General features: G+C 48.5%; 1 protein-coding gene across 2 annotated transcripts in view; it reads left to right on the top strand.

The window, feature by feature from the left end:
• The window catches only part of SRPK2 (SRSF protein kinase 2), a 760208-nt gene that overhangs the window by 506403 nt on the left and 228717 nt on the right, over positions 1 to 25088 (top strand). For both annotated transcript variants that reach the window (XM_086967039.1, XM_086967042.1), the window contains 2 exons: positions 13414 to 13501; positions 19235 to 19341. In XM_086967039.1, the coding sequence (XP_086823165.1) occupies positions 13414 to 13501; positions 19235 to 19341 (195 nt within the window). The remainder of the gene's footprint in view (positions 1 to 13413; positions 13502 to 19234; positions 19342 to 25088) is intronic.

Raw genomic sequence — 25088 nt, 5'->3', positions numbered from 1 at the left:
TTAAGCACTATTTTGTTTAATGGTTTCTCCTACTGCAGACATGACATGCTTTTCTGCAATGGCACTGCTTTGCTTACATCTTTTCATCTAAATGTTTTGGCAGCACAGCACTCTATAACAACTATAGCGACCGTGCGCTTTTGTTTTTTTTTCCACTTAATCCTTCTAAGCATAATATTTATGTATTTTTTACAAGCGCAGCACGCTTTAACTTTGGCCGCTGCGTCCCTTCTGTTCTTTTTTTATTCTTAGGCACCGGGGCAGCTTGCTCCTCATTGCCATTGCTCTTTTCTTTTCTGTAGCCCAGCTGTCCAAACTCTATTTTTTCAATTGTATACACTTTTCGTAAGCAGCCCGGCACATGCGGCGTGCTGCGCTGCTTACGAAAAAGTTACAATATTGAACGAGCATTTGAAATGCAATAGGTCTTGCATTATAGAAAGTTTGAGATATTGCTGTTGCAAATAATAATGAAAAGCCAATAGCTCAAACTTTCAATTATGCGAGACCTATTGGATTGCAAATGCTTGTTATTTCTTCTTCCACTGTCGTCTTTATCCGTGTTTCTTCTTACCCTCCCTCCTACCCTTATCTGTGTTTCTTCTTAGCCTCCCTCCCACCCTTATCTGTGTTTCTTCTTAGCCTCCCTCCCACCCTTATCTGTGTTTCTTCTTACCCTCCCTCCTACCCTTATCTGTGTTTCTTCTTCCCCTTCTTCCCACCCTTATCCGTGTTTCTTCTTCCCCTCCCACCCTTATCTGTGTTTCTTATTCCCCTCCCTCCCTCCCACCCTTATCCATGTTTCTTCTTCATTTCCCACTCTTGTCCGTGTTGCTTGCCCAGTGCTGTCCGTGTCATATCTCTGTTTTCTAACTTTTAGCCATGCTTCACAGCAGCAGCGATGATTTAAACCATGACTAAAAGATGTTGGCAAAGTCAATAGCTCTCACATAGTTGAAACCTGTTGGCAAAGCCAGTACATGTTTCTTTTTCTTTGAGCACTCCATGAGAGTGCATGTGCTTTCGACTCTCCTTCATGTGGTGCCTCCCACATAGATAACCCTGTGCTCTGCGTTGCTCTCCGTGCCTCTCAGCTTGTCTGTAAAAGCACAGCGACAGGTTTAGTTTTGCCACTGTATGACTTAAGAGCAACCGTTAAGGGTCGTTTTTGTGTGATCTTCTGCACTCTATATATTGTACAAATGCAATGGTTTTGGCACTCAAAAGCTGTAATGGTGGTAGGTGAGGAGCTGGCTACTCTACACATTGAGCTGGCTGGAGTTTGAGGCAGAAGGTATGATTGACAATGAGATGTCTCTTCTCTTGGAGGCCTATAAATCTTCTTCCTTCGCTATTGCTATTGCAGAGGACCTAATGTCTGGAATGTGTTTCAGTTATTAGTGCTGTAGAAGGTAAATTAATCCTTGGAAAGAATATTCTGTTCACATTCTGATACTGTCTTTTTATTTTTAAGTTCCATTCAGAGTTTTAAGTGAAAAGTATTTGAAAAATAAAGCAGTCCATTTATAAAGATTAAAATTGATTGCAGTGCATAGTTAAGAATTATCCTAAGATGTCTTTCGTTTTTCTTCAGTTCATTTTTTTAAAAATGTCTTTTACTTTTTGGAGCAATGCTTTACAAACGAGCTTTGTCAAAGGCTATAGCTTGACATTCACTTTATAAAGGTGCAACCTAGTGGCTTTTTAGGGCTCGCCTATCCCATTCTGCAAGGAATGGATATGGGAGAATTTTAGTGGGCAAAATCGTTCTCAAACCATCGGGCGGATTTCCGAAAGTTCACGTGAACACAAGTACGCGCTTTTCCCTCGGAGAGCTTCACTTCAAAGGGCTCCCCCAGCCACTGTTTCACACTTCACGGCCGACAGGCCGTGTCTCGCATTTCTCCTCCCCCCCCCCCTCCCCACAGCAATGCCAAGAGCTTGTTCCTTTTGTGATTGCAACGTTGGCAGGATGCTCCGTTCCTGCTGAAGCTGCCCTGCAGGGTCGGGGGCTCCCTACACAGAGGTTTTTCATGTGGATTGGTTTTGGGACCATGACCCGCTCTCCCGGAGGGATCTTACCTGGAAATTAATTGAAGAATAGGAGAGCAAGGGAGGCAGAGGTGTATTGAGACCACCTCTTGCGTACTGGAAATGAACGTGCATACTATATTTAATGATTGCAGCAACAATGAGCACGTAAATTATAACATTTTAAAAGCACCACGGACAAACTATAACTGTGATTGAAGTTTTAAAATGCAAATGGATAAAGCACTGGACTGAGATAATTATAATTATGCATTTAAACTCGTAACTAATGCTTGAAATCTGTTTTTGGTGCATTCTGGGCAATTGGGGACCCTGGGACTATGATCAGCGTGAGCCCATGAGCAACAGCTGCAGTGCTTCTTGATGATTAAGACGGTTTGTCGAAACACGTGACTTCAGAGAATGAACACATTGTTGCTGCCCTCTGACAATTAAAGCATGTTGAATTTCCAGCTGTGCTTCAGCAGTTTTCCTTTTGTGATTTCAAGTTAGTGGGATGCTCCGTACCTGCTGAAGCTGCCGTGCGGTGTCAGGGCAGGAGGGGCTCCCTAAATGGAGGTGTTTTGTGTGTGTGTATGTTTGAGTGTTGTGTATTGTTAGACGGACCGGGAGGGTCGGCCGAGATTACGGGGAGAGGTCTCCAGGGAGAGCCGTCTCCAACGACTGTACAGACAAGTAACTTCCCCCCCACAGACGGACGCCACACAAGACTGAAGGTTAACGAGACTTTATATGCAATTCTTAGGTTACGTTGGTATGATACAAGGAGGTCTGGACTCAGGGGTCCCCTCGATTCTAGTCTTTGGTTGAGGAGAGGGGTAGCGGGACAGTCTTTAGTTACAAATGAGTACAAAATAGCTCTCAATCCTCGAGCTCGGCGTTCTAGATGATCGGGCCGTGGAGGAGCCAAGCAGGTCCCGAGATGGACGAAGGAAGGATGACGGTCCGCGGCGGAGCCTGCAGGTCCCGGTGAAAGATGACGGTTACAACGGTCCGCGGCCACGCCAGCAGATCCCGACGACGATGAAGGATGAAGGTTACGACGGCTGTGGCAGCGCCAACAGGCAGGACGATGGTGCACAGGACAGAGCTACGGCAGCGCCAGTAGTCCGTCCAGGATGAGTTCCTCTTTACGTCTCTCGACTCCAAGATACAACTGCCTTCCTGCTCTGGAGCTGCCCCAGTTATAGGGCTGGAGTGCTTTGATGTCCGGACCTTCGCACTTGGAGGTCGGGAGGTCCGGGATGAGGGGGCCCAGACACCCAGCAGGGGGGTGGAGCCAGTGCCCGGGGAGGCGATGGGCGAGCGGCACTTGGCGGGGGAGAGCCATTGACACCTCTTTCTCCTATTGACTTGCCAAGTAGCCCGCTCGCCTCCTGGGTGGATGGTGGTGCCGGGATGTCTGAGGCCTGGCCAGGCCCATGGTTGAGTTCGGCCGGGGGCCAGGTGGCCACGTGGTGGGGTGTCCAAGATGGCGCCCCAGGATGGGCGCGTAGGCTGGCAGTGGATCGGACCCACGAGGTTGACATGCTCGAGGGCAGGGGTCCCTGAGGGGACGGAGGACGTGTAATGGTGGTGTGTGGTACTAGCGTGACCGGGCTCGGGCCTGGTTGAGCCGGGAAGAGCGGCCCTTCATGTGGCCTGTCCAACATGCGTCCCCCCCAGCTGAAGGCGGGGAGAGTTACCCATCCTCTTGGGGACTCTCCTCGTCGAGGCGGAAAAACCGGGACAGGCCATCCGCGTTGGCGTGATCTGGCCCAGGCCGGTGTTCGACTGTGAAGTCCATACCTTGCAAGGAGATGGACCAGCGTAGCAACTTTGGGTTTTCCCCCCGCATATGCATCAGCCACTGCAGGGGTCGGTGGTCGGTCTGCACCCGAAAGTGGGTGCCAAAAAGGTAGGGCCGGAGCTTCTTGAGGGCCCATACCACAGCGAAGGCTTAACTCTCTATGGTGCTCCAGCGTTGCTCCCGTGGTAGGAGTCTCCGGCTGATGAAGGCCACCGGTTGATCAAGGCCTTCGGTGTTCACTTGTGACAGGACCGCCCCAATGCCCTGGTCGGAGGCGTCCGTCTGGACGACGAACTCCCGGCTGTAGTCTGGAGCCTGGAGCACAGGAGCGGAACACATGGCGGCCTTCAACTGTTCGAATGCCGTTTGACACTCTGGGGTCCAGTTCACTTTCTTGGGCTGATTCTTTGACGTGAGTTCTGTGAGAGGCCCCGCTATGGTACCATAGTCTTTCACGAACCTTCGGTAATAGCCCGTGAGGCCCAGGAAGGCTCGTACCTCGGTTTGGGTGATAGGGGGCTGCCAGTTCTGGATGGCGGCAATTTTCAACTGTAGAGGGGCCACTAGGCCGCTTCCCACCTGGTGTCCGAGGTAGGTCACAGATCCTTGTCCAATTTGACACTTGCTGGCCTTGATCGTGAGGCCAGCTCGCTGAAGGGCTTGCAGCACTGCTCGGAGGTGGTGGAGGTGCTCGGTCCAATGGTGACTGTACACAGCGATGTCGTCTAGGTAGGCGGCGCTGAACCCTTCGAGCCCTGCCAGGACCTGATTGACGAGCCGTTGGAAAGTCGCTGGGGCATTCTTCATGCCGAAGGGCATGACCGTAAAATGGTAGTGGCCATCGGGGGTGGAGAAGGCAGAACGTTCTTGTGCTCGGGGTGTGAGGCTGATCTGCCAATAACCTGCTGTCAGGTCGAAGATGCTGAGGTAGCGGGCAGCTCCCATTCGGTCGACCAGTTCATCCGCCCGGGGGATGGGATGTGCGTCTGTTCTGGTGACTTCATTCAGGCCCCGGTAGTCGACGCAGAACCGTAGTTCTGGTGTGGTTCCGGGGGCGGCTGCTTTGGGGACCAGTACGACCGGGCTGGCCCATGGACTGTCTGAGGGCTCGATGACCCCGAGCGTGAGCATCTTGGCCACCTCCGCCTGGATGCAGGCTCGTACCCGATCAGGTACGCGGTAGGCCCGGTGGCGGATGGGAGGGCTGTCTCCGGTGTCCACATCGTGCACACACCAGGAAGTGACACCTGGGGTGAGGGAGAACAGACTGGCGAACTGTGACAGGAGGGCTTGGCACTCTTGGCGTTGTTCTCTGGTGAGGGTCTCCGAGAGTCGGACCCCATCCACGGAGCCGTCTTGCTCCTGGGTCCGCAGGAGGTCGGGGAGAGGCTCGGAGTCGTCTTCAACCCCATTGTCTGTGGCCATCAGTAGGCTGAGCTCTGTTCGTGCAAAGTGGGGTTTCAGTCTGTTGGTGTGGAGGACTCGGAGTGGGTTCCGGGAGGACTCCATATCGATCAGATAGGTGGCAGGTCCCTTGCGCTCGATTACCTTGAAGGGCCCTGTCCATTTGTCTTGGAGAGCGCATGGCTCCGTGGGGGACATTACCCATACTTGTTGCCCTGGTTCGAATTCGATGGATGAGGCGTTCTGGTCATACCATTTTTTCATGTCCTCTTGACTGGCCTCTAGGTTGGCTTTTGCTAGGTCTCTGAACCGCCGGGACTGGTTTCGGAGGGTGAGGAGGTACCGGAAGACATCTGGAGGGTTCTTGGCCGGAGGCATCTCCCAGCCTTCTTTGATCAGGCTGAGCGGCCCCCGCACTGGGTGCCCGTATAGCAGTTCAAATGGGCTGAAGCCTAGGGATTTCTGTGGGACCTCTCGGTAAGCGAAGAGGAGGCACGGCAGCAGCACATCCCACTGGCGACGGAGGGGCTCTTCCAATCCCCCGATCATCCCTTTTAGCGTGCGGTTGAACCGCTCAACAAGTCCGTTCCCTTGGGGGTGATAGGGGGTCGTGAATCTGTAGGTGACCCCACACTGTTGCCAGAGGGATTTCATGTATTTAGAGATAAAGTTCGTGCCTCGGTCGCTGACGACCTCTCGGGGGAACCCCACACGGGAGAAGATCCCCATCAGGGCCCGGCCGACCACTGGGGCTGTCACGGTCCGGAGAGGAACAGCCTCAGGGTAGCGGGTGGCGTGGTCCACTAGCACCAGAATGAAGCGATGGCCTTGTTTTGTACGCGGGTCCAGGGGGCCCACAATGTCTATTCCGACCCTCTCAAATGGGGTCGTGACTACTGGAAAAGGTTGCAAGGGGGCCTTTAGTTTGCGGCCGCTCTTCCCACTGGCTTGGCACGTGGGGCAAGATCGGCAATGCTGGTGCACATCGTTTCTCATTTTGGGCCAGAAGAAGTGGGTCACTAGGCGACTGTAGGTTTTATCTTGTCCCAGGTGTCCTGCCAGGGGAACATCGTGGGCCAGGTTCAGCAGGAAGGCTCTAAAGCGGAGGGGCACTACTAGTACTCGGTTGGCCCCCAGCTCGGCGATTCTTTGCTCGCTGTACAACAGATCATTGTCCCAGTAGACCCAATGAGTTCCGGAGGTATCTCCTGCGCTTTGGGCGAGCGCTTGCTGGCGGAGTCCCTCGAGGGAGGGACAGGTCTTCTGTTCCTGGCGAAATTGTTCTTGTGTGGGCCCCCCCTCTTGGGCCCACTGGTCAAGGTTAGCGAGGTCGGAAGGTTGAGCAGGTTCGAGGGGGGTGTCATGGTCGGTGGTCTCGGCTGGGGCGACCGGAGGCGGTGGCGCCGGCCATTCTGGTTCTTCCGGGGGATGGTTGGCACGGGCGGCCATGGACCGGGTGGTGACGCACGCCCAGTCCGGGACGCCCAACATCCCCAAGTGTTCTTTGCGCTCCACGGCTGCCCACGGGGAGCTCTCCAGGTCATTTCCGAGGAGACAGTCCACGGGGGCGTCGTCTCGGACCGTCACCTTCAACATGCCGGAGACCCCTCCCCACTCAAAGGGGACGCAGGCCATCCGACACAGACTTTCCGAGTTGTCGGCTGATCGCACAGGGCAGAGAATGTTCGGTAGATATTGTTCTGGGGTCACTAGGTGACAGCGGACGGCTGTCACACTGGCCCCGGTGTCCCGAAGGGCTTCGGCCCGTTGTCCATTGATGCTCACCCATTGGCTGTACTTCTGGGTGTTAGCGGGTAGGGGGACCCGCGGGACCATGTCTCTTCCCCCTAAGCACGCGAGGGTCATGGCGGCTGGCTCCCACTCTTGATACTCTTGCTCGTCTGTTTCTTGTTCCTCGGAGATCTGTTCTTCCCCTAGGGCCACGGCGGCCACTTGGCGGGGTTTTGGACTCTGATACTGCGGGCAGCTTGGGTCGTTGGCATAGTGGCCGACCCGTTGGCATCGGTGACACGTGACATTGGCTCTGTACCCTGGTCGCGCCGGGGTGCTGCCCCGGTTGGCCGGGGGGGTGGTGCTGGTAGCGGGGGCGGCCGGAGTGTTGTCTCTTCCTCGTCCTTGGCCCCCTCCTCCTCCTCTGGGTCGGTGGTGACCATGGTTGTTCCTGTTCTGCTCGTAGGACCCATTCCGGCCCACTCTGGTGATCTCCCACCGGTCAGCTTCGGCTGCGAGCTGCCGGGGATCGGTTAACTTGCTGTCGAGGAGGTGTTGGCGTAGTTCAATGAAGCAATTGTTGGACAGATGCTCCCACACCATCAGATTGAACAGCTGCTCGTAGGTCGTGACGTTGTTTCCTCTGATCCAGCCTTCGAAAGCTCGGCTAAAGTACGTTACATAGTCCACCCAAGTGGTACCCGGGATGCGTGTGCAGTCTCGGAACCTCTGCCGGTACATCTCGGGCGTGAGGCCATAGCGGGTGAGGAGGGCCGCTTTCATATGGTCGTAGGAGGTCATCTGGTGGTCTGGGAGCTGTAACAGGGTATCGCGGCCCTCATTGAGGAATCTGCCCCATAGGCCGGCTCCCCAATCGTTCCTATCGATCCGGTGCGCAGTCATAGCGATTTCATAGGCCTTAAACCATTGCTGGATGTCGTCCTCTCGGAAATATTCTCGGACAACATCCTTGGGGATGTGTACTTTTTTCTCCGTGGTCCCTGGGGTGTGTGGTCTCTCGGGCACCCCTAACTCTTTATTTTGCTTGCGCAGGTTGATCTCGGCTAGGTTCCGTTCGTGCTCGTACGCCAGTTTCTTTTCCTCGAGCTCCCTTTGTCTCTGTTTCTCCTCTCTCTCTTCTCGGAGACGTAGGTGCTCTAAGTTGATTTTTTGTTCGGCTAACTTGAGTTCTATGTCCATTTTGAGTCGGGCCATTTCTAGTTCGTGTAGTCGGGTTTTTTCTCTTTCTTGGATCTCGTCTTGCGAGAGACCGGTTCTTTGCTCTTCAGGGGCCGTGTTGGTTTTTTTTGTGGTGCTTTGCTCAGGGGCTTCGGCATCCCCGGTCTCTGCCCAAGATTCTAGGGCATGCTTAAAATCGTCCTTGGTGCTTAGTCCGGTGGTAGCGATACCTAGTTCGATGCAGAACTGCTTTAGTTCACGATGGCTGTACTCCTCTAGTTTTTCCATTTGGAACTTCTCAGTTGATCCGCTTTCTTTAGTTGTCATTGTGGTTCGTTGTGGGGTGAGCTACTCTCTGTACGTTATGCGGTGATTCGGATCGCGCCGCTGGCCACCAATGTTAGACGGACCGGGAGGGTCGGCCGAGATTACGGGGAGAGGTCTCCAGGGAGAGCCGTCTCCAACGACTGTACAGACAAGTAACTTCCCCCCCACAGACGGACGCCACACAAGACTGAAGGTTAACGAGACTTTATATGCAATTCTTAGGTTACGTTGGTATGATACAAGGAGGTCTGGACTCAGGGGTCCCCTCGATTCTAGTCTTTGGTTGAGGAGAGGGGTAGCGGGACAGTCTTTAGTTACAAATGAGTACAAAATAGCTCTCAATCCTCGAGCTCGGCGTTCTAGATGATCGGGCCGTGGAGGAGCCAAGCAGGTCCCGAGATGGACGAAGGAAGGATGACGGTCCGCGGCGGAGCCTGCAGGTCCCGGTGAAAGATGACGGTTACAACGGTCCGCGGCCACGCCAGCAGATCCCGACGACGATGAAGGATGAAGGTTACGACGGCTGTGGCAGCGCCAACAGGCAGGACGATGGTGCACAGGACAGAGCTACGGCAGCGCCAGTAGTCCGTCCAGGATGAGTTCCTCTTTACGTCTCTCGACTCCAAGATACAACTGCCTTCCTGCTCTGGAGCTGCCCCAGTTATAGGGCTGGAGTGCTTTGATGTCCGGACCTTCGCACTTGGAGGTCGGGAGGTCCGGGATGAGGGGGCCCAGACACCCAGCAGGGGGGTGGAGCCAGTGCCCGGGGAGGCGATGGGCGAGCGGCACTTGGCGGGGGAGAGCCATTGACACCTCTTTCTCCTATTGACTTGCCAAGTAGCCCGCTCGCCTCCTGGGTGGATGGTGGTGCCGGGATGTCTGAGGCCTGGCCAGGCCCATGGTTGAGTTCGGCCGGGGGCCAGGTGGCCACGTGGTGGGGTGTCCAAGATGGCGCCCCAGGATGGGCGCGTAGGCTGGCAGTGGATCGGACCCACGAGGTTGACATGCTCGAGGGCAGGGGTCCCTGAGGGGACGGAGGACGTGTAATGGTGGTGTGTGGTACTAGCGTGACCGGGCTCGGGCCTGGTTGAGCCGGGAAGAGCGGCCCTTCATGTGGCCTGTCCAACATGTATATATACCGGAAAACCACTAAGTCAAATTAAGCACTGCTTCCCACCATAATAAGAGATACCTGCTAGCCAGGGTCTTCATCCGAGCTGCCCACACCGGTCCACAGATTGGACCAAAGTTGTGCTGGTGCGATGTGTATTCACCCTATTGGCAAATCTTTTAGTTTTTCAGTATCAAACTCCCAATCTGTTATTGAAAATCAAAAAATAATGGCGCTGACATGCTAGGTGTTTTCTCCAAGCCTTTAGCGATCATTTCTCTTGTTCCTGTTTACAAGCACCAGGCTTCCCCTAACTGGAAACAGGTACTTCAGAATGACTGGCCAGAAAAAGTCGGGATTTCTGATATAGATTAATCAAATATCCCATGGGTGTATAAGCTGTTGAGTTTCTGCCGGTGGAAACCTCGCACGCTAATTGAAGCTGGAGAACTGTGAATTTGAGGTGATGACAGCACCGCCGAGTAATAAGGGTGTTCCTGCTTAACCAAGCTCCAAATGAGGTCGTAATTGATTACTTTGCAGTATCCTATATGGGTGTTGCCATTTATCACTGGTATCCCAGGGTCACTATATCTTTTCACTCCAGATGGATAACTAAGTTACTGCTTTTGGGCCCTCGACTTTCTCTAGCTAGCCAGGGTGGGAAGTTGATGCTTACTATAGGAGGTGGTAGAGATTAGAAACGCTGATGCAGTATGGCACAATAATTATCATCCTGTAACTTCAATATTCAGACAGTGCTATGATGTCAAAACGAGTAAGACTTTTATTTTCAGGTAGGTACAGGTAGAAGTTGAAAATGAGAGCTGCACAGGGAAGACAATAACTACTAGTGTCTTCTGGGGCTAAGATATAATCCTAAATGTTTTTATAGCTGCTACCCACTAGATTGTATAGCGAACTTGTACCTACACGGAATTTAGATTTGTTTTGAAAAATCACTCGTCCCAAAACTGCAGCCCCTAAGCAAAATGAAGCCTGCTACCAATGAAGTCACTGGTGCATTCCAGGATGTCCCTGAGTTCTTGATAGTCCATGTCAATGGTCAGCAGTGAGGCTTTCTCTACCTATCTATGTTTTCCAAGACATAATTAACTGAACACCAGCACCAGTTAATGACCGCTTACTATGTTTTTCTAATGGGACAGATGTAGTAGCATGCCTGAACCAACCATGGCATCACGTGTGGTATGTAAACTTTAGGGTCAGTATAACAAAACCCTTAATTTATTGTCGGAGTTTTCAGTGGCAAGGGCATCAAAAGGACTTGGGCCAACCCAATGGCTTCATCAGTTCCTGTCTGGTATATGGTTAGGGCTGGACTGTAACTTCACATGTTGATATTTCGAAATGTACGGAGTAGAAAGATGGTTCGAACAGTTCAGCAATTAAGATGACTGCCAATGGTAGTGTATCTCGCGCTCTGGGAAGGAAGACCGATTACTGCTTGTAAATTCTGGGACTAAGAGAAGGGGGCAATTAGGCTCCTTAAAAGGTACAGACATGGGGATGTTGGGCATGCTTGTTTCTTAGGGGAGCTTTACGAAGTTTCTGAACTCAGCATTACTCACTGTCACTTTACCCAACATTATTTCAACATTGCCGGAACATGACATCATATCCAGTGCATCAGCTTGCACATTGGCTTTGGTAGCTGTCCAATCCTTGCTCGCACACTGATCTGGATGCTGACAGGACTGCCTGCCTTTTTGTGTGCTACCCAACTACCTTTAAAGTGCCCATCGGTGGCCCATCACTTTTATGCCTGCATTCTCCTTCTCTGCATTGCTGGCAGTGCCATGATGGCCTCCCACACAGTGCCGTGATTGGGACCTGCACGGAGCCAGAACCGCCCCCCTGCTGGCTTTATCTGTGTCTCCTCTGCACAGCACCCAGCCGTGAGCAGCACAGAGAACGTCTGCCTGCATAGTGAATGACAACCCTGCAGAGGGCTACAGAGTGCTGAACGACGTCGGACCGAGCCTCAGCTGTTCTCCACAGAGAGCTACCATTATGCCCTGCTAAGAGCCTACCCTGCATTTCATTCCGTACCCCTGCCTGCACAGAGCCCATCTGCTGTCCTGTCCCTTAGTTGCGGTCTCATGCTCCTGCTCCTCATGCATTCTCTCAGTATTGTACGTGTCTGAAGTGTTTGCACACTACTGCTTTTCCTTGCTGAAACCGGATACCGCTTTTGGATATTTTGACCTCTGTTGGGCTTGCACAAAACCCTGCTGTACTGGTGATATATTTGCTGATGTGTTCCGTGTGATTACACTGGTGTAATTATCACTTGCCTTAATTCTGAGTTCTTTATTTTGCTGTGATTAACATCGGAGCCTATATTTTACAATAATTTAGGTTCATAAATTCATATCTTTTGGAGAGTGAGTTTTGTTTTTAAAATTTGGGCTAAGTTATGTGCTTGCGTCATTCACGGGACATAGCATGGGCAAAGAGCAGGTAGAAGGCAGAGCTCAAAGATGACAGATTACAGCACAGGGACTAAATAGACCAGAAAAATACATCCCCTGACATCTCTGGTCCATTGGAGTAGTCCGTTTAGAACTGTCACTGTTTGACCTTTCACAGCTCCTCGTGTGATCACCTCCAGAGCACTGACTTTTCTTATCCCCCGTCGCCCTCACTCACTCTATCTATCTATCTATCTATCTATCTATCTATCTATCTATCTATCTATCTATCTATCGCCCTCACTCTATCTATCGCCCTCACTCTATCTATCTATCGCCCTCACTCTATCTATCTATCGCCCTCACCCTATCTATCCATCGCCCTCACTCTATCTATCCATCGCCATCACTCTATCTATCCATCGCCATCACTCTATCTATCTATCACCCTCCCTCTATCGCCCTCCCTCTATCTATCGCCCTCCCTCTATCTATCGCCCCCCTCTATCTATCTATCGCCCTCACTCTATCTATCGCATCACCACAGCATCACTCAGGGGCACCACAACATCACTATGCGCTACTACAGCATCACTGAACGCCACAGCAAAACTCGTCGCCACCACAACATCACTCAGCGCCACCAAAGCATCAATCTGTGCAACCATTCAACAACAACTGGTTCAAATATGTTTTCTCAATGTTTCAAGCTTTATTACAAATGTCACAAATGTCACAAAAAGATGTTAATATTTCAAATCTTTTCTTGGATTGTCGTCACAATAAAGTACACTGAACATAATCTTCACAAAAGTTATTTACAAAAGTTTAAGCTATTGCCATTATAAAGTACAATAACTTCTATTTAAGTATTATTAAAATAAATTAAAAGCCATTGTTATTTGTAATATCAATACATCTAAGTCACGTAAATACAACACATATTGCAGTACAAATGCTATAGGTGTCACATTTGCAAAAGTTACAACTACTGGCACTGTAAATGACAAAGCTATTAATTTCGCTATTTTCAAAACGAACACATAAATAAAAAATGTGTCATTTACAATACCAATAGATCAAACTTTCCTAATGCGAGACCTATTGCATTGCAAATGCTTGTTCAATGCATGTTGCCGGATGATGATCTTGTTTTAAACACATGAGCTGGGTTAGCATTTTAACTATATTACATAGGTTGTGATGAAATCCTGGCACTGGTCCATGCCTTAAACACCTCAAACACATTTCTGTTATCGAAGTCCAGTATGGTGGCTCATTGATTTCTGGAATTGTTCTTAACCACTCTCGTTGATGTGTATGAACCATCTTTTAATTAGACCAAATTCTTATGCAAACAATAATACCCTTTTTCTTTTGTTTAGGTGAGAGAAAGTGACCCGAGTGATCCAAACAAGGATATGGTTGTACAGTTAATAGATGATTTCAAAATTTCTGGTATGAACGGAATACGTATCCTTTTACAGTCAACTGGCACACAAATAAAGTTGGAAAGTCATAGTATTCAGCTTTTCAGCACACATATTTAGGAAGATTTTTATAATTCTAGGGATGGTAATGATGGTGTCTCTCACTGGTAAGAAGTGGTATTTTGTAACTTTTTCTTTACATACATGATCGATCTGACGTCAGCACTGCTGAGTCATCCGCTTAGGTCTCAATCAATATGAATTGATTCTTTTTCTTTGCAAAATGTTACAGATAAACATCAGCCAACTCTGATTTAAGTCTGGAAGTATCCCCTCACTTGACTGTTCAAATCAGGGTTCTGCTAGTGTGTATGGGCTAATCTTTGAGGCTCTAGAAAACTCACATTTTCTATTGCTGCAGCAAGCTGAAGAACTCTTTACTGCAGGTTTCCAAAACAAATTTCTGTGGCCTTTGTAAATGTTCTGTATCTTTCCTTTTGCATAAGTTAAATTAGCAAGAGAGGACTCTTTTTTACAATTTCTGTGCTTCCCATTCACCGAAAGACATCTTAGAAAGTGATGTCTGTAGATACTGACATTGCGCTTGAGCAATGTCACCATTGCCCGAATGTGTAGGTGAGAGAATGCACTTCAGTGAGAAGTCGCGTGCTCCGGTGTCCGGAGCACATCAGACGGAGAACAAACAAGCAGCAAGGAAGACTTCTCACTGAAGTGTGCTCTCTGCATGTCCTCTGAGGGAGCCAGCGAGCTCTGAACCAAGAGTTATAGGTACAACTGACCCATAACTATACAGCGCGCTACTTGACACCCTAAGAAGAACGGTAAGTGCAATTACTTACCTAAGCAGGTCACGCAACAGTGACTTGTCATTTCGGTCCTGAAGAAAGCCCTCTGACCCGAATGGGCACCCATGAGGCTGAAAAATGTCGACCGTTCGACCACCCATTTTTTACAGAGGTGCTATAGATCAGAAGCCCTTCTATTCACACACCACATTTCTTCTTTTTAATCTTGCCCCTCCCCTGACTAAATAAATTTGAACCAGTGGCAAGGATGCAATTTTAAGTTCACTTCACTCTCACCCTCTCCATTCCTGATCACCATCCCTGATCACTACTGCGAATAACCAGTTGGTCTGCCTCCTGGTGGAGGGAAGCGCAGAAAAGACCCAGTAATGCTTTTCACATAAAAAATAAAGGCGGACAACCAAGATACATGCTATAACGAGTGATATGTGAATGAGGGTTTTTTTTAGACGGCAGGAACCCTAGACCCTGTTAAAAAAACAGGACAAGTGATCCATTCTCCCTTGATTACTTTTTTTATTTACAACACAGTAGTCCACAGCTATTCAGCCATACATCCCGGAGGCTAGGCAGCAAGACTTTACGTAGTATAAATGGTGCACACAGAATACAGTACAGAATCACATGAGGTTTATTTTATAGTGTAATAAGAAAAGAAACAGTGTAAGAACGGAAAAGCACCTATAACGGTGCGAGAGGGCAAGGCAAAGGAAGTGAATACGGCATCGCCCCACTTCGGGGCAGGATGGGCCTATATGTGGAATAGGATACATGAACAGGTCACATGCACGGATATCGGGGGGGCGGGGGGGAGACAGGACATTGTGTATCAATAAGTCAGCTGGACTCAAGGGCTAAGGGAACAGTCGCTCCTCCAAGGGCGCTGTGTCCGACGGGAGGCAAATATCACCTCTATACTCATTCCAGGGCCCCCAAATCTTATTCCATTTTTTGGGCCTACCTCTGGCAACATACACAGTTTTCTCCCGGAACATGCACCAGTCCATGTTAGCCTTCCACATCTCTACTGTGGGGGGCAGAGCCGCTCCCCATTTCTGTGCAATGTCCCTTTTAGCCACCATGTTGCCTAGTGTGACCCATTGAGTTTGTGAACTGGTGTAGTCCGTGGGGCCCCATACATTTAACAGACAGCGCCGGGCATCAGCGGGCAAGTTAACTCCAGTCACTTCACCCATCACTATGTGTATACGCCTCCAATATGCAGCTACCGCCCTACATTCCCATATAATATGCATGAAGGTCGCTAGGGAACCACACCCCCGTCTACAGAGACCATCCTCCGAGTGACCCATGTGGACCAGTCGGGGGCCAGTGACATAGACCCTATGCAGGATTTTCAGTTGTACAAGTCTCAGTCTGGCCGGGATTGCCACCTCCTTCGGAGAAGAGACCGCACACTGCCAATCCTCGTCGTCCAACTCAATCCCATCACGGGTCCACTGATCTCGTACCCCTAGAAGAAGGTCCGTACGAACGTTAATCAGTTTCTTATAGGTCAGTGAGATAGCGCTGTCGGGCATGTAGCCGTCCAGCAACCTGTCCTCCAGCGGGGAAGATTCAGGGATCTTTTCACGTTCCAGCATAACTGCCAGGAGGGCGTGTTTTAACTGAGCATACCTGAAGAACTCCCTTTCCCCCAACTGAAATTCTCTCTGCAGTACCTTGAAGGGCTTGATCTGTCCCTTAGCAATCATGTCTTCTACCCTGGAGATGCCTATCAAGTCCCAGCGGTCAAACCCCTTGGTATGCCACAAGTTACCCAGCAGATCGGAGTCATAGAGTAGAGTCACCATTGTGAGTTTGCCTTTCCATCCATGCGCCTTTGTCACCGCTCTCCAGATGTGGACCGATGTCTTAGTGGGACCTGTCATTCTTCCATCCAGAGACCTAGAGTACAGAGCCCTGTAATATTTCCCATCACCCAGGAGCCACCGGTCCATGGCAAAGCCCGGATTTACGGCTGGTCCATAGAATCCGTGATTAATGGCTACCAGTTGAGACGCCCAATAATACCTGCGGATGTCAGGCAGCGCAATCCCTACGTCATACCACGGGAGAGTCAGTTTAGTAATAGCGATGCGCGGCCTACCATCCCAAAGCAGGGCCCGCTGGAGGCCCTCAACCTCTCTGAAATATCCCGACGGGACCAGATCCTGGGTGTTCTGAAGCACGTATAGAAACCGGGGCAGGGACATCATTTTGAACAAAGCCGCCCGTCCGAGCAAGGAAAGCGGCAACTTCCGCCACCCCTCCACGTCACGCCGAAGGCGCGCAAGAGGGGGAAGCAAGTTGTTCGCGTAACGTACCGTGGGATCAGCAGAATTGTAGATGCCCAGGTATTTGAACCCCTGCCTCGCGACCTGTATGTTACAGTCCCGCAGGAGTCTCGGGACCTCACCCCTCAGGACATATAAATGAGACTTCGACCAATTAATGACGAGTCCAGAATGTCTACCGAAGGTACACAGGACATCACACACAACAATAAGGGACATACACGGCGAGGTGAGGTACAGGAGAATGTCATCTGCGTACAGAGACACCCTATCCTCAAAGCCCGGGGACCACTTGATTCCCCTGATGTCCGGATGCCCTCTCAACCACGCCGCCAGCGGTTCCAGTGCCAATGCAAACAAAAGGGGGGGACAGGGGGCATCACTGCCTGGTGCCCCTGCCAAGGGCAAATGGAGCCGATGCGCGGCCGTTAACCGCCACCTTGGCAAGCGGGTTGGCGTATAGGAGCTTGACCCATCCTATGAACCCCGGACCAAACCCAAACTTCTCCAGCACCGCCCACAAATATGGCCACTCAAGGGAGTCGAAAGCCATCGTGGCATCCAGGGACGCCAAGATGGCCGGCTCCTGAAGGGTGCGGACCCTCGCGAGGGCTCCGTGAAGTCTTCTCAAATTGAGGGCGGTGTTACGGTGTGGAATAAAACCAGACTGGTCCGGGTGCACCAAATCGCCAATCGCTCCAACCAGCCGGTTGGCTAGCACTTTAGCCAAGATCTTGGCTCGGCATTCAGTAACGAGATAGGACGGTACGACCGACACAAATCTCTGGGCTTCCCTTCCTTATGAATGACCACAATGGTGGCCAGCCTCTGATTGGGGGGAAGTGCACCCGACTCCCGCGCCTCAAGAAACATAGCCCGCAATGGCGAAGCAACGAGGTCCGGTTTAATCTTGTACAGCTCCACTGGGATACCGTTGGGGCCAGGAGCCTTGCCGGATCGCAGGGAGCGTATCGCCTGAGCGATCTCGTCCACCGCGATGTCTCTATCCATGTCCTCTTTCTCAGTCTCCGACAGGCACGGGACCTCTATGCCTTGCAGCAAGGCGCCAGAGTCCTCTTCCGACGTCTCGGAGGCCGAGGCATAAACGGATGAAAAGTAGTCAGCGAAGGCCACAGCAATAGCGCTAGGGTCGGTGACAGCCGTGCCATCCTCTCCAATACCTCCGGGACAACGCGGCTGGCCCTTTCCTTCTTATCAAGCCAGGCAATAAGCTTACCGGCTTTGTCTCCAACCTCATAGATTCGCCCCTGCTGCTCCCTACCCATGGCCTTCGCCGCCTCCGTAACTGTGGCTCGATACTCCGACTGTTTGAGTGAGAGAGCGTGTAGGAGATCCGGCGTCGGGCCGGCCTCCAACTGGGTGTCTATCGCCGCTATGTCGGACTCGATAGTCACCACGTCCACGTCTCTGCGTCTCCGCACCTCAGCAATTAGTGAGAACGCCTCCCCTCAGGACAGTCTTGAATGCCTCCCATAAGGAGACAGCGGAGGCAACCGAGCCCGTGTTTTCGGAGAAGTAGAGCTCCATAGCTTTGGCCAGGAGTCCGCGAATCTTGGGATCACGAAAGTACCACGGGTTAATCGGTGCCACCCTCTCGGCCGCTCCAACATCAAAATCGAAGGACACCCAGACCGGAGAGTGGTCCGATATGCCCCTCGCCATCAATCTGGCCTCTGAGACCGCCGATGCGTGGGCCGCTAATGTCAGGACATAGTCAATCCTGGAGAGGCTACCGTGAGCCCCTGAGTGAAACGAGTATTGGCGCTGGGTAGGATGCAAAAGCCTCCAGCAGTCAACAACTCCTAAGGTGTCGAAAGTCGGGAAGCCAAGTCTGCGCACCTCGGAGGTCTCTGGATGGGTACCGATCCAATGTCCCTGAACATACTGCGTTGAAGTCGCCTCCCATAAGAAGCAGCCCCTCGGGAAGACCTAAAATGGCGCCCCCATGATCTTTGAAGGTGTCCGTCTGTAACCCAGGGGGGACATAGATCGAAACTAGAGCCAGGTTACGCCCCTCCCATCTCCCTGTGACGGCGACGTAGCGTCCTCGCTCATCGACCACTCCCTTGATTACTTGATGTTCTTTCACCTCGCCCTCTTCAGCATACTGATTCTGAAAAACGTATATGATAAGTTAACTTGCTACTAAATTTTCACTGCACATACGTGGTTGCCTATTCTGAACACATATACTCCCATATTTACTAACATGCCTAATACTGCACGTCTCGTCAGGAAACAGCAAGTGCTTCTGCGACTTCCTGAGAGTGGATTTGCTATTGCAAATGTTGTTGATTTTTAACATTTACTAACGTTGCAATTTTATAAACATCAGACGTATGCGTATGCGTGTTCATACACTTTTTTTTTGTTCTCTCCTTCCTTTGCCTTTCACACATGATGATACTGCATATTTTATTATTCTTCCATCTTCACTAATACTAGGAGAATAGTTCATAAAACCTTATGAATCAGTGGAACGTTCTCAAGCTGGTGAACAAATATTACATTTCAGTGATTTGTGTAAGCATCCCTTCAACCATTAACACTGCCACAAATGTATGCAATTGACACGTATTTACTGCACTTGGGTTACTTTGACTGTACATTTCAACCTTAACCAAATATTAGATGTATGTATGGTCTTTGAAGTGCTTGGACATCACCTTTTAAAATGGATAATCAAATCAAATTACCAAGGGCTTCCCATTCGTTGTGTGAAAAGTATAATTTGTCAGGTAAGCCTTCTAGATTGTCCTTGTTCTGCGGTTGTTTTCTTGTTTTATCTCAACCAATATTTATTTAACTGTTATTTATTTTTTCCTAAAAATGTACAGGACCAATTTTTATTCACATATGGACCATTATTTATTCACATATCACTTGAAGTTCATTTCTAGAGTGCTAAACTTGTTACTGTAGTTCTGTTGATAGAATTTCGACATTATTTATAGTTTGTGAACTGTTAGGGTTATGTGCTGAAGAAAAGACTGATTTTATTGTGTTTTGCTTGCTTCCAAATAAAATAATCTCAAATTGGGCTACAGCGATCATTGAGAGTGTTACTATTATTTTACTTGACATTTTCTTATCGCTTAATTTTACAATGTGTTTTTGTAATATAACTCTTCCTGTGTTAAGCAATGGGCCCTTTGTAATATATGTGGTTTTTAAATCCAATTCTTAGTATTAAGGTCTGTGGAGCAAAGCATTGTATAGCCTCAAAACAGAATCCATATTTAGTTTTCTGTAATCTTTTTATTGGGTGGGCCTCGAAGAGAACATCAGTGCATGCTTCAGTAAACTATGCCTTCTTAAACAGAATCCGCCATGTGAGATTAAGAACCTGATCATTAACTAAGATCAATCCCACCTCGAGTGGTAAGCTTGTGGCCAAACGTTAGAAAGCACACAAATGCTTTAAGTAGTACCATGTCATTCTCCGCAGTGCATCTGATCCGTCTCCGAGCCCTTCTCCTGCGTCAGTTTTATTTTTGGGTGGGATTCCCTTTCCTTACTTTCAACTAGAAAGTTTGTGCTCTGCTTATAAAAACCTAAAGTATTGACTGTAGGTATATCAGAGACCATAATAAGGCCATGATTTTCAGGGAGAGCAAACGTTTCTTCACCAGCTGTAATCTCTTACCTCATCTCCACAGTGAACTAGCACTAATCTGGGAAGATCAGTATCATTACACCCTCAAAGCAAATCCTGTGGTGTGAATATTGCCTTCATGGAGAACAAGTGCTCTCAAGGTACCACTTCCCAGTTCAGCCATGATTGTGCCTTTTGGTTCTGTATCACCTTTCATGCTTTCAGTTGGTAGACTATTAATTTTTCTCAAAACATTTTGGATGGTGAGTTAGCAGCAAGTCCACCACCCCCCACAGGATTGTCGGACCCTTGTCAGAAGGGCGCTCCGGGGAACTCATGATACAAATGTTCATGGTCCTCACTGAGCCCTCCAGGTATTCAGCTGGAAATGCACTTGTATCATTACAGAGGTGGCATGTTCTGAAACTCTTGGCAGGACTTCACATCAGCTTTCATAATGGCCAATGAATACTCCAGGTTTGTTACTCTTCTCACTCCACGAAGCTGCTCCTTAGTTTTTGGCTGACAATTGTTGAAATTTGGAGGTGATCTTTCTTTCAGTGCTCCTGTTAGTATTCTATAAGGCTTATGGGGCAGCTAGAAATAGTGAGCCTCTACGGAATCTGAATCTCATGCTATATTTGAGTGAGCCATCAACGCACTCTTATCCCCTCTTTTGCAGATCTCGGCAACAGAACATTTTCTTTCCCTACGACTGTCTTCACTGGGCACCACCATGCTACCTCCTATACATCGCAGTTCACCTCGAAGTTCCCAGCTTAGTATTAGGAAAAGTCATTGAGAGTGCTAGCTCTGCATGTACTCTTTCCTGGGACGGAATCTTATTCAGTCCTAAACAGGAGCAATAAAAGCAAACCTGCCCTTTTCAACAGTTCCTAGTTGCTCTGCAGACAGTCCTGTTCTCATCTCTCTTCACTGACACATCTCCAGGTGTAAGAGGAATGCTAGAATAGGCTGCTCCATTCTGCTACCTATCACTCAGGTTGTATTGCTATTCCCCTTCTTCTGCTTAGCTCAGGTCTCTTACACCGCTCCTGATTACATGCCGCACATACAGATGAAGCTCTCTGATACTCGTGAGGCAGGACGGTTGAATCTTGCAGCTGCATCCCTTTTCTGTCACCAGCCTAGGGCTGTGCTCTTGAATCAGCACTACAGGAGCAAAACCACTACCTGCACTGGTGTATTCTGCTTCTATGTCACTCTTACCCCCATCCGTGGTCTCAGAAATGTAGCCACACGAGCATCAGAAGCAAATCAAAGGTTTGGAGGATGGGTAGTTCCACCCCTCTCCAACAGAACTCATCATGAAAGTCAGAATGTTTCACAAGTTAGAGTGCCTATGCACATATTCTCCTTCCCAGTAGTGTGTGATTGTATCCGGTCTAAAGCACCAACCTAAATGATATTGAGCTTTTTATGAATGAGTAGCCATCAGTTTTACAAGTTTTACAACTTGTTGAGATGCAGAATTTCCCCCCAGTATTTCAGGCATTGGTTCACAATGAGCATCTTCTATTGCTCTCCTACTGAAGGATGAGAATATTTAATTTACAATGCGATTTGCATCTGAAAGGTTTCTTGGCGCTTTTTGTACCATAACGCTGGTTGGTGGGAGTCTAGAATCTTAACAGAATTACCATTACAATGAAAAAGTTTTAAGGCGTTCTGGAAGAGGCAAACTTTGGATTGGCTGCAAAGAAGAGTAGCATTGTGTTCCAGAGCCTTTCAGCTGCATTGAAAAAGCACAATTACCAAATGTAACTGTGCGGGATTTAGGTACTTCAAGAAAATACATCTATTCAGAGCATAAGCTCCTGGAAAGTTTCTACCACAACAATTTAGAGGAAAGGTATTCTTGTATCTTGGCTTATAATGCAATAAACATGATCAGTGCTTTAAACAAGATTTGCTTATTTACAGCTAACTATTGGAGATGCTTCAACGTTAAAGTGGTTGAATCTGACTATTTTAGGCCTCATAAAAGCCAGACTGGTGTATTCTGAATTAGCTGGAGCCTAGCGATAAGGTGTTTAGGAGCAGCTACAAGGACTGCATTACAGAAGTGTATTCTTCGACGTATAATCACATTGACAGCCTGTGTTCTAAAGTTGTGTTCAAGAAATGGCAAAATGGGCCCGAGTATTTTCAGTTGTAAAAAGTAGTATTTATTCACAATATTGACATGCAATACAAACACGAAATTAGAGTCGAGGAAGATAACTAAATTGTGAATATTAGAAGCTAGAGTGGGTTGTGGTCCCATTTATGGCAGTCATCTTTTAACGGTCAGGCAATCTGCCACGAAGGGCTTGAGATAAGTGGGGGACTCTGTGATTGGGGACCTCTGTGATTGTGGGCTTGCTGAAGGTTAATTATATGTATTCAGCATACATAATTTTTTTTGTCCATTTGATGTAGTATATGAGCCAAAAAGAACTTGAAAGAGAAAGGTAAGGGGAAATAGATCCCAGTAGTGTGTGTAGTTCCCTTGAGTGGTAAGAGTAAGGGAGTAGTGAGACAATTCGATGGCAATCAGCTACAAACCCTTTAACCAAAACCCAGGCTGAGCTGCTTAGCTCAGTTTTATTCAGTCTGTAGATGAGCAGTTCATGGTCTATGGAGCCAAAGGTTGCCAAGGGGTCCAGGAGCACTAATACTCCTGTACATCTTGCATCATCATCCTTCTCAGATCTAGGACACATTTGAGGTGGATTGGAGTACTCTAGACTTTTTTTGTTGTTGTAAAGTTTTGATAACTGCCCTTTTTCATAGTTGCATTTGCTCAGGTTAAATGAGGTCGATAAAGAGCATTAATATGTCTGTGGTCAAAATGAGATTAACTTTTTGATAAGCTTTGCAAGACAAACGTCCAGGGTCAACTTTCATTAATCACCACAAAGAACATTGATTCTGTTGTTGTTGCTGATTTGGGAAAGATGCACTTTGGCTGAAGATGTTTATCAAACATATAGGTTGCGTGATAGATTCTTTCTCAATATATATCCCAAATCTAGCTATTTTCGAAATTGTTGTTTGGACCTCCTGTAGTTCTTTTACTATTTTGGAAAACACTTGGGTCAGATTAGTTGCTTTAATCAATCAATTAGAAAAATATTTTTTAGCCTGCTTAGTGAGATCATGACTGCTTTGTTATAACTTTATATTTTTGCTTTAACCAAGACACCCTTTGATGTTGTACTTTTAATGTCCAGACTAATTCATGCACAGATTTCAAAATTTGTATAAATCCTGGGTACTTGGGCTCAATTATTTTCATTGATAAGTAGTGTTCAAAAATGAAATATTTGAGAAATGTATTCCTGTTCAACACTGTGTAGAAAACTTTATTACATGATTTGATAAAACCTTTGCAAAATACCCCGATAAATATATATAGCACGTATTAAATTTGTTAAAAAGAACCCCGGTTCCTGTAGATAAAAGTACCCAACATCCCAATTATAAAACTCTCTTGTAAGTGCACTGTCACTACATCCTATAATGGGGGTCCCTTAAGGGGCAATTGTAATCCTAGTTGAAGTAGCTTTTGAGTCCCAGATTTAGCTACCATATGTGCCATTCCCCTTCCGAGAGTCGTTTTGTTTTGATATTTCCGACAATTATTCATGTGCCTGACTGCCCCGCAAAAAGAGTTGTTCAACAGCTATTGCGATGAGCCAGGGGTCTGAATCTCCGGCCGGGGTAACTTGGCCGGATTTGTGTCAGTGAAGTGTGTGATGGTAGCTGGAAGACCGTTCTAAAAACAATTTGCAACAATTTTATCTAGTTGGCCACTATCCAGTCCTTTTAGCGCCTCGCTTCCGTATGTTAGAGTTGGAATGACTTTTACCTGGGCCACCTGAAGTGTTGGAGCGAAGGTTGGGCCGAGTAATTTCTTGTGGATGGTAATTATTGCGAATGCTAGCTCTGTTCTTTTCTTTTTTTGCTCGCCCGAATGGCTTTTATATCTTCGTTGTTATTGAAGAAGATTCCTAAATACTTGTAGCAATTGGTTTCTTCAATACTTTCCGAGTTTAAGACCCATGTCAGCTTCTTAGGCCTTCCCGGGTGAGCCGCCAGGATTTTGGTTTTCATATTATTTATCTGAAGCCCATTCTTATTTGAGTATGCGGCAGTTGCCTCCAGGAGCCTTTGTAGACCTATCTTTGTGTGGCTTAAGAGGACCAGATCGTCAGCATACATACATTTGAAAAATGGAGACTACCTAGTTTGGGTGCATGTGAGTTGACAACGTTCAAGGCTTCCTGGCGATCTGCACCAGCTCCTTTGTAGCTCATGAGGTTGCTGATTCCTGATTCTCACCCTGCACAAGAGTAATGGGTGGAATGCTTCATGATCTTGATCTCCTTCACAAGCCATGGAGAGGTTTACAATGGTAACCTTACCTGAAAGCACAGGGTTCACAGAGTGAGCAATTGTCTGTGTATGGTAATTCTGCAGGATGGCTATTTTCATCTAAACTGGTAATATTATTGCAGCTGCCACAGGTTTGTAGAAGGTGTGGCGATGAAGGGTCATCCTTTTGGAAAAAGGTTAAACCTGACCAACTTTAAAAAGGTCACAGCGGTTTTAGTTGCTCTTGTTTTTGTTTTACCAATACCAGTATCTGTATCTACCCTCCTTTGACAATCAACTGATTCAGGACTCAATTCTTCACCCAACACCACTATCCCCCTCTCTCCCCCCCCCCACCTCCTGTGCCCTTCGCAGGTTACCCCATCCCCTTCTGCATCTCCACTGCTAACAGTAACACACGTTGTTCGCAAAGTCAGGCCTCTCCTATCTCATTTAGGACTGCTGCTAAATCTCTCAAAGATGTACCTACTACCATCTCCATGGACGTAT

This window comes from Lissotriton vulgaris, chromosome 1_1 (assembly GCF_964263255.1).
Source record: "Lissotriton vulgaris chromosome 1_1, aLisVul1.2, whole genome shotgun sequence".
Lineage (NCBI taxonomy): Eukaryota > Metazoa > Chordata > Amphibia > Caudata > Salamandridae > Lissotriton > Lissotriton vulgaris.
This window is presented reverse-complemented; position numbering and strand designations above follow the sequence as displayed.